At 33.6% G+C, this 10432-nt stretch overlaps 1 protein-coding gene across 1 annotated transcript; it reads left to right on the top strand.

Annotated features, from left to right (window-relative positions):
* Positions 3104 to 3693, top strand: LOC109846959 (RNA polymerase II subunit A C-terminal domain phosphatase SSU72-like). Its single transcript, XM_020416200.1, has 3 exons — positions 3104 to 3333; positions 3422 to 3567; positions 3674 to 3693. Exons 1-3 carry the CDS (start codon positions 3104 to 3106, stop codon positions 3691 to 3693), a joined length of 396 nt encoding a protein of 131 aa, XP_020271789.1.

Here is a 10432-nt window from a genome sequence, read left to right as displayed (position 1 = left end):
TGTTTTTCTGTTTTCCCTCTAATGTTTGTTTTTCTTATCTTACTCTTTAAGTGTACACTTCATGTCCTTGTATTCTGAGCTCACTTTGGACTTGACTAATAGATATTAGTAACTAGAATACATCAGTTGATGTTTCAGTCATCGTAGAAATTTGCACCTCTACTTTTCTTGCAGTTCTCACAAAATTCAGGGAATTGTTTGCGTAGATGGTCACAGTCGATTTATTTACCTGGGAGTAATATTCAGCAATACAGCGCTATGTTAATGAAATATTGTTTTTTAACCAAAACTTTGCGCGGGTTAACGATCAGACCTGAAATGATGAAGTTGGGAACTTCGTTTATGTCTTTTTTGACGTAATTCTTATTTTCTGAGGACGATAGGTTTGAAATGGAGAGAAGTTAAAAGCTGGAAAGGAATTTAATTCACTGAATAAAATCGGTTTGAGTTTGGAAAGAAAAGGCTTCAGCTGTCTAGCTAGTTATATATTTTCTTTTGGAGTTCCACAGTAGACTTGTGTTTAGACATTTGAGAGTCTTGTTCTAGAAGTTGTAAAGGCTGTGTGCCTTATTTCCTTCTTGTCAGATATTTGTATTTGAGACTTGTTGAGTATTCCAGTTTATCTACTCAGATCTTGACTATATGTTTCTGTTTGTTGGATGATGAGACATTAAGTTGATTATTATCATTTCATCAGTCTTCTTGTATTATCTTTTACTTGCTTTTGTACCTATACCTGTTGTTGACTCTACTAGATAGATGTTTATTGTGATGGTGAAACATGTTGTTGCACGGTGTGGTGCATGGCAGGTTTGACATTCTTGGTTTCACCTTGGACTGCAGCCTTGTGTGAACCCAGTGGCGTCACATATATATAGGCTCATCGCCTACTGATGGTATTATCAGACCCTCTTTTAGGGCCAGAGGCATGCATTTTCTGCATCCGTAAACTAAGAACGTATTTAGTTTATTGGTTTCTTCTCCACTCAAGCTCAAATACTGACTTGACCGTCTGAGGAATCATCGAAGAATCCATTTTTGATCCTAACATGCCTATTTTGCAGCTCATTCATCTTAAATAGGGGATTGGCCACCTAAAGATGAGGGAACCCACATCGCAAATATTCACTCCCAGCATCGTCGCTAATATGGGATTACATGCTAATCTCGCTGTTGAGTCTCAGAACATCAACAAATAACCCCTAATAGTGCCTGTTTACTATTTTCAAGATTATGTATGTAATTTTTTAGATTTTTCAAATCGTTGTTTATAGTTTTTCATATTTTAAAAGTGGTTGTTTGTAATTTTTTTTTATTTTCATAGAGAGCTATTTGTAATATTCAAAAAAATTTGGTTAATTATTTGTTTTTTATATTTTTAGGGTGCTCTTTCAACTTTTAAATTTTTCAGAGGACTTTTATGATATTAGCATTTTCAAGAGCCCTTTGTATTTTTTGTTTTTAAAGGACCCATTTGTAGTTATTGGAGTTTTAGGGGGTTTTCTATAATTTTAAAATTTTAAGGGGGCATTTTGTTTTTTAGGTTTTTCAATGACTTTTTTTTGCTGCAACTTTTACAATTTAAAGTTTTTATTTTAGTTTGAAATTTTCAAGTGGTTTCTTATAGATTCATATTTTTGGATGATATATTTGTAATTTGTATTTAAATAGTTGTTTGCAATTTTATGGGTTAATCTACAAATAGGAATGATTCTAGCGGTATATATTAGCCTTACAGGATAATATTCATCATTTTAAAATTATTGGTGATGGTGATGTTGTTATGATGAAACCTATAACTTTTGTATATTTTTGTATTATGTGGGTTATAGGGTATTTATGGTACACCTCATATTTGGTACTGTAAATATTCTGCCCAGTAGGTTATTCTCGGGAGCAGGCGTCATAGTAAATTAAATTAGAAACTACCTAGGACTGAGTGTCACAATAAATTAAATTAGAAACTATGCTTGTAGCTCCGAAGTCGGAATCCCTATTTTTATATAAAAAGTTTTTAAGTCTGCGTTTTTCTTGAATATCTGTTTTCTCGGTAGAACAAGTCGAGAATTACGGTCAATTTGGATACAAAGGAGGGACGGGGAGGGGAGTGATTGACTTAACCCAAGGGGAGGAAGTGGAAAGAAAAAGGGTAGAATGTATTTATTTGTGATTGGTTAGAGAACATGGGGACGAGAGAGTACACTATAATATGTGTTTGTTTTTAGAGTATGGGATGGGAACGGAAGAGAGTTACTTGACCAGGGCAATATTAAAGTTAAAAAAAAATTCCACTTGACACCCCTCCCCTCTCCTCTCAATCCGTCCACTTTTGGAAGATTGAGAAAGTGAGTGAATTTTATAATTTTCATCCCTCCCCTCCCCTTGCTAACTAAAAAGTGTAAGCAAACACAATGTTAGGAGGGTTAGCATTGTAACCGCCCCTCCTGAAGAACTCTATCCAAACCTAGTTTTAATCAAGAAGAAGTTATGAGGAAAAGGACACGGTTGTGATTTAAAAAAATAGAAAACAGATTAATTAAATACGAACGGGCCGAAATGTCCTTCGTAATTTTTTCAGCTAATCTTCGTTATTATACAAATCATTCTCCCTTTAAAAGAGGGAGTATGAGAAAAACTTTTCCTACCCCAAAATACCCTTCATCTATCATAAATTTAATAGAATTATATTTTTTTTAGTATTTTTCTTACGTTACTCCAAAACAGAAATCAAAAGCCCTAAACAATCTGTTACCGTATCTATCGCCTCTGTTCATTCATCTCCTTCAAAAATCTTCAACACCCTCTCCAGCAAAAAAAACCTAATGGCAGAAAAAGAAAAAAAGCAGAAGAAATCGGAGAAAATGAAAACTTTAAGAGAAGTTGTAGATCGACGACAGCCGAACCCGGGAGTTCCCTGCGGCCTCTCGTCTTTCTCTCTCCTCCAGGGTTTCCTCTGATCTCCCACCAAATCCCAAAAAACTCAAATCCCAAATTAAATCGCCCCTAAAATCTGGTAGTCTCCCGTCTCCTCAAAACCTCACTCCCCCAAATTCATCAAAAAACCCTAGAAAACAAAAGAAAACCCAACAAAATCAAACAAAAAATGAAGCATAAATCTCCAAAGCTCCGACACACAATGGTCTGCACCTCGAACCAGAATCGAAGCATGGAAGCCCACTCCCTCCTCCAGCGCCATGGCTTCGACGTCTCCTCCTACGGCACTGGGGTACGCGTTAAGCTCGCCGGTCCATCGTACCGAGAGCCCAACGTCTACGAATTCGGAACTCCTTATCACAAGATGTACGATGACCTCCTCCGCAAGAACCCTGAATTGTGAGTGGAAAGCCGATTTTGGCCCCTACATTTTTTCGTATTTACTGTTTTTACCATTGTAAAGTTGGGACTTTTGTGGAGTTTTTAGGTACAAGCGTAATGGGATCTTGCCGATGTTGAAGAGGAATATGAGTGTGAAGCTAGCGCCTCAGTGCTGGCAGGATAATGCTGCTGATGGCCCGTTTGATGTTGTTCTCAGTTTCAAAGATAGGGTTTCCGATGTGATCATTGATGGTTACTGGGTTTTTTTTAGTTTTGTTTTAAAGCTGATACTTTGCGATTGGGTTTTGAATTTGATTGATTTATATGAGTTTCAATTTGGAGTTTTTATTTGAATTAGTGTGCAATTCTGAGCTTTGATAATTTTTAGAACTTGCTCTTGGGAGATAATGACAATTACAATTTCAGATTTTGTAATCATACCTAAGGGTATTAGCTGAAATTGGATTGAAAAAATGCCTAGAGATGTAAACGTCTACGACTAGGTTTTACTTGATAATAAGGGTTGGAGATCGAACTCTAGCTTTGGTGTGGAGACATTGCGAAGGTTTCCTTCGTATTAAAATAAAAAAACAAAATGAAAACTTCGTATTAAAACTTCAAGAGAAAATGAAAACTTTGTTGCAGTTGCATTTAGACTGAATGACTTAAGGCACACTGGCTATATTGAACGTGTCGAGGTAGAATCTTAACTGGCTACTTTGTGATCTTCTTCTATTTTGTATGAAGCCATTCTATGAAAGTAACCTTGTATTCTTTATTGCTCTTAACAGTTAAAAGAGATGGTGCTGGCTCTTTTCAGTGAATCAGATTTATGCCTTTCTGATGATGTTGTTGATCAAATAGTCGATAAGGTGAGGATTTGTCTTTTCTGTTCGCATTTTATTGCCGCAACATAGTGACATATACAATTGGTTTTTCGAGGATTTCAATTATTTCTTTTCTTTTACAGACTTTCATGGAGGCAGATAAGAAGGGTGATGGAAAGATAGATCTGGACGAATGGAAGGAATTTGTAGATAAAAATCCATCATTGCTGAATAACAAGACTCTTCCATGCTTAAAGTGAGTCTTCTATCCTTCTATATTAAATCCTCAAGTTGCATAAGTTTAAGGTGCCTTATTGTTGCCCATTATTTTCTACAAATAATATTTCATAAAGTTAATATAATTTAGTGCTTATTAATTTATTTCTCTTTGGTAATGTGCACGTACAATGACACACTTTTCTAAATCTAGAATAATGTTTTGTTACTTGTGGTTGCTTAATTATTACTCATCCTTTCTCAATAAATGAAAACAGAGTCCTCAGTTAATAATGCTTCAATAAGCTACACTGTTCCATGTTCTCAAAAGCAAAATCAATCCCCTTGAACTTTGTGTGAATATTCAATCTTACATAATGTACATAATGCATTTTGTAATGCTGTTAATAGCTGAAGCAACCCCCTTTAACTTTTTGCCTTCTTCATCGTATTCACTCTAAACCTTGTTAGGCCTTGGAAAATCACATGCTTATGCTTGATCAAACAAGCGCACTACGTTCCAAATATGTTCAAATATCACGGATATTAATCTCTGAATAATTCATGTTTGGATATGATTTGTTAAGGACACATGTTTCGTTCTTCGAGAATGAAACAGGGCGTCAATCATTTGATTTGCCTGATATTTCATGTTTGGGTATGATTTGTTGAGGAGGATATCATGCATTATGACCTGGCATAATTTTATTAGGGGAAAACTTCACAAAACCACCATGAACTTTGGGGTTTTTGCACAAAACTATCTTAAAACTTTTTTTTAACGGAGAAACCAAAGTTAAAACTGCAGAAAACCAAGGTTAAAGTATTGAAATTATTATTAAGTAACTCAATTCTTAAGTTATTTGAAATTAGTCATTCAAATTAATGGTATAATTTGCAAATTGAGGGACTAATTTTCCTCTAATTGCTTTTTTTTAACTCTTGATTGGAGAAGCTGAAATGAAAATAACTTAAGAATTGTGGTTATAATAGCTATTTCAATGATTTAATGAATTAATTTTAAAATAATAAGAATTGAGCAACCTAATAGTTTAATGTGGTTATCTTTGCAAACTTATGGAGAGGTTTTCTTAAATGATGATAGATTTTTTATTTTACAGTCATTAGGGATTAAAACAGATGATTGTTTTCCCTTTCCTTTTTTAATTCGTAAGAATTTTATGTCATCTGTTATTATTAAATTTGAGGCATTGAAGAAATTGATTGCTATATAAGCGAATAATCTTTTTGAATAATGTGTAGTTTACATTGCTCATGGTTTATAAGCGAGTAAAATTTCCCAATAATTTGTAGCTTACATTTCTTATGGTCACAACAACACATAAAATGAAAGCTGAAGGTACATAAATGTAAATATTAAGAAAGTTCACAGATAATATAACATCATCAAGTTGAGATTTAAAAGAAACACTTTTATAACCAAGTTATACTAAAGAAATAAACCGAACAAATAAACCGAAATCTGAGAAAAATGAAAACTTCAAGAGAAGTTGTAGATCGACGATAGGCGAACCCGTTGACCTATAACTCGAAGTGATCGGTAGATGGAACTCCTCTGCGACTTTTCCATGGATTCTAGAGTTTTCGGCGACGGAGGCTTGCTATCTTTGAAAAGTTTTGTTCTGCGAAGATTGTAAATATTCAGTTGATGTGATTTTTTTGTTATCCAGCTTATTTTTTTTCTTTTTAATCAATATTTAGATTATTTTTATTGAAAGCGAGAAGAATTAGAAGATATCCATGGGAAAGAGATGGTTATCTGAGGTTGATATTATCTCTGATATTTATCTTATCTATCTTCATATTTTTCTTTTCCTTATTTTTTTGATTTTTTTTTCTTTTTGTAAGAGAGAAGAATTTATTTACGGAGATCCATGCGCAAGAGATATTACAGCTGGTCTTTCAGGTATTTATCTTCTTAGAATTATGGAAATTATTCTAACAAATTTTACTTGAAACAAACAACCCCTTAAGAACTTTTTCTTTAGCTCCTTTTGGATATTTAGTTGATGATATTAGATTGTTTGCTCATGATTTTGGTTATTGTAGCTTCGGTTAATGATATTAATTCTCAACCGCAAGGTAGTTATATAAATTTAGGTGGGTTTAAAATGTGTGTTTTGTGTGAGAATTCCAATGGTTGAATTAATATATACTGGAAGGAAGAAAGTAATTAAGATATAGGTTTAAAATCAAACTTTTGAGTTTAAGAAAACATATATCCCAAGCTATCATAAATATATAACAATATACTTAGAATATGAAACGGATAAAAAACGATAACTAATGAAACATGAGATGTTATTAAAAGTAAAGCGTACAAAGACTAAATTGAAAGAGTAAGAGCTTCTTTTCAATTAATTATTTATTTGGTTGGTATAATATATATACTTATTTATTTACTTTATTTTTCCCCCAGCTCTCTTTAATTTATTTGCTTCATCATCCTTTGTTTAGGATTTTTCATGTACATTTAGAAATTTTGCCCTAATTCTCGATTTCCAACAGTTTCAAGCGATGAAGGTTTCAATAATCATAGGGCAGCTGGAGCGAGATTAGAAGGTAAGTTTAATCTCAATCTTTCCATTTCACAGTTAGATCAGTTATTTTAAATTACTACGGCACTTTTCTACTCTTATTGAATCAATCTTTCCATTTCACAGTTAGATCAGTTATTTTAAATTACTACGGCACTTTTCTACTCTTATTGAATGATTATAACACAAAGCATAAAGTTCTACATACTGGCTCATCGACCAGAATGTGAAAAGGCCAGTATAGTATGTCCATCTGTCTAGATACTTGAGTCTTTAGAGAATGAAGATATCTCCAGGTTGACATACTTTGAGTTTCCCTAACTGTAAGATTTTATTACAAAAAAACCACTAACAATATTAATTACAATTTGCACATGGGTGGGTAAATTCAATTTTTGAAAAAGCTTTTCTGAAAATTACTTCAACACTTTTAAGCCAATAATTTGTGATATGCCAGATCCCTTCTCCCTGATGGACTCATCATTGGTTATGCCCAGCTCATGGTTAGGCATAGAGAGCTTATGTCTGCTTCTTCCCTGTTTCTTTGCCTCATTTCTACTTGTGTTGATTTTCTAATTGTGTTGCTTTTCCATTGAACTCCCCTTTGACTATCCTTTAGTACATATTTTTTTAATAGACCTCCGAACATGTCATACAGATAGCAGGCCATAAATATGCTTTTATAATTGGCTAGCATTAGTTACATTACCATAATGGCAAGTGCTCATAAATGTTTGTAAGGCTCATTTTGGTCTCTTCTTCATTGTAGCTTTCCACTTGGCCTGTGTTTTTCCCGTATCTAGACTTGAGCAAGTTAAGGAATTGCTAGGTCCCTGTCACCAAGTTCCATTTTTGTTAATGTTTTTGACCATGTGGTTTATATATCATTGATCCAAAAATATAGGGGTAAGTGGGTAACGATGCCTTAGATGTGTATGGTATAAGATAGAGTAAATAAATCACTTGACGAAAAGCGTAAAGGTGGAGTAGGCTGAAGAAGGTCATTGACAAAGATGAATATATGATCCTGTAAAGTTTGCACCTTTTTGTCATACATTGTGAATTAAACACTCAAAAATTTGGTCTCAGTAGCGTAGATATGCGCAATGATGAAGTTGGGAACTTCATTTATGTCTTTTTTGACGTAGTTCTTATTTTCTGATGACGATAGGTTTGAAATGGAGAGAAGATAAAATCTGGAAAGGAATTTAATTCACTGAATAAATTCGGTTTGAGTTTGGAAAGAAAAGGTTTTGACTTCTAATAAATTTTATTAAAGAAAGGTTTGGGATTATTTACTTTTGCTATTATATCATTAAGTTGGTTCAAAAAGTCAGGAAAACATTTGAGGTGCATAATAGTCATGTTTCAAACAATGTGGAGCATTTTTTTGCACAATAGTGTACTCGATGCACGGTCAATTCATAGTGGTGTTTGCTGTATTAGAGAATGTTGCACCCACCATCAGCAACTTGTAATGCATGCTCAAAATTGTGGTGCACTAGCAATCTCAAACCAAAGATATAAACATTCTAATATGCGTCAACCTTTTAATTTCTTGCAATCATCCTTTTGAAACCAGTCGAAAGAGACTCCCAGAGAGAATATAAATGAATTTCTTTTTGAGAAAAGTAGAAAAAAAAAATCAAGATAGTCTAATTGGGAGGTGCAAGAACTATTTCCAATACATTTACAGTCAGTTGTTGTTTGTTGAGAAGAGGAAAATGTTAAAATCATTTTTGTTAGGATTTTGCTAATTGCCCTTTTACCATTTTCCTCTTTTCAACAAAATATGACTGGTTATAAATGTACTAGAAATAGATCTTAAACCTCCCAATTAAACTATCTTGATATTTTCCTCTTTTTCTACTCTTTTTAAAAAGAAATTCATTTTATGTTCTCTCTGGGGAAATGTATTTCCTTCAACTTACATGCCTAATAAAGTCTACCCATAGTTTGATTATAATCAGAGAGAGCTCACAATTATGTTTATGAGACTTGTTCTTTACATAGCATCATGTTTGTTCCTTCCATGAGGATTTCAATTGAATTTCATATTGCGGGTACACATATGCTGTAATATATGCTAAAGTGAAATTAAAGGTGTCTTTTTTTTTGAAAAGTGTTAAAAGGATAAATTGGTGAAAACTGTTATATCTTTACCGTTAAATCATTGAGGATCAATGGACTGCAAATCTGCAATGGTATTCAATGACCAATCTTGGCTTACTGTTCGGAGTTTTGACATGCATGTTTAATATTGTTAATTCCTTTCAATCATGAGATAATAATCTCTCTCTCTCTCTCTCTCTCTCTCTCTCTCTCTGGTCAGTAATCTACTTGCGTTCCTCATTCTCGCATTTTCATCAATCTCAAATAAAACCTTACTTTTTGTTAACATTTTCCCATATATAAAGTTGATTTTTTAAATGTTTTCATGTTTATACTCTTCACAGGCAAAGATGTTGACAATAATAAAAATTCAAACAATTCACGGTCAGTTAAAATTAGAAGAAAGGACAAGGAGATTGCTTTTGAAGCTACTTCAACTCTAAGCTCCTCTCCACCAGAACAAAATAGAAGCCTCGAGTATGTTATCTACTCTACTGCCCACATGGAAAAATTGATTAAACTTGTTAATACAATACTGTATATTCCATCTATTGGAAACAAATGTATTTATGCTTTCTTTGCATGATCCATAAATCACTTTAACTATTTGGTTAATTTTCGATTCATCTCCTATTTAATTGAACTAGTGTAGCGCTGCTTGTTTTCCTTAGATGTTGGCCACATCACATGAAACAAATCTTTGTAATTGCTATAAATTGGTGGCAAGCTGAGAGATTTACTACGAAGGAACATTGCGATAGGCAGAGGCTAGATCTGTTTAAAAAAGAAAAATAGCTATTGTATTCATACAATCCATTAGCTAATACTACATGCCCTTCCATTGATATGATAATGACTATATTTTATGGCTACACTAGTCAAAACTCTTTCCAGCATCATTTGCGGACTGTGTTGGCAACACAAATGTTATCATATCGCTAGAGATTTACATGATTAAGCAGAGTTAGTTAAGGGCAAAAGACTAAACTTGGCATGACCCCGATGTGAATTGACCAAACACCTTGATTGAAGCAACTATGAGAAGCTTGCATAGCTATGAGCCATAATGTCACGCATGGATTTTGTTGTTTGATCTTTAGTACTTTATTTCTTATGCTACACAGTTGTTTATGCCTTTTAACAAGAGAGACATATACAACATGAAGAAATCATATTGGTGCTCTAGCATAAAAAGCCTTTCCAGGACTTCGCCGGTGAAAGAAACCCAAAAGTTTGTCCTTCCCGCATTCCTTCTTTTAGACAAAGGCAAGTTATTATAAACTTAGTCTTCTAATTAAGATTTATTAAAATTATATTGTTTTCGTGTACATTTTACATGCTTCCAACCCCTGTGCGCTGCTCCAATCCCCTTAATATAATTTTGGACTTTTTTCTTTTGCAGTG

Source organism: Asparagus officinalis, chromosome 7, assembly GCF_001876935.1.
Source record: "Asparagus officinalis chromosome 7, Aspof.V1, whole genome shotgun sequence".
NCBI classification, from domain to species: domain Eukaryota; kingdom Viridiplantae; phylum Streptophyta; class Magnoliopsida; order Asparagales; family Asparagaceae; genus Asparagus; species Asparagus officinalis.
Note: the sequence above shows the minus strand (reverse complement) of the source record. Positions and strands in the feature narration are given on the sequence as shown.

Coding starts and splice junctions, on each gene's coding strand:
- LOC109846959 (XM_020416200.1), top strand. CDS start 3,104: ATGAAGCATAAATCTCCAAAGCTCCGACACACAATGGTCTGCACCTCG. Junction 3,334..3,421: donor CTCCGCAAGAACCCTGAATT/GTGAGTGGAAAG, acceptor TGGAGTTTTTAG/GTACAAGCGTAATGGGATCT. Junction 3,568..3,673: donor TTCCGATGTGATCATTGATG/GTTACTGGGTTT, acceptor TATTTGAATTAG/TGTGCAATTCTGAGCTTTGA.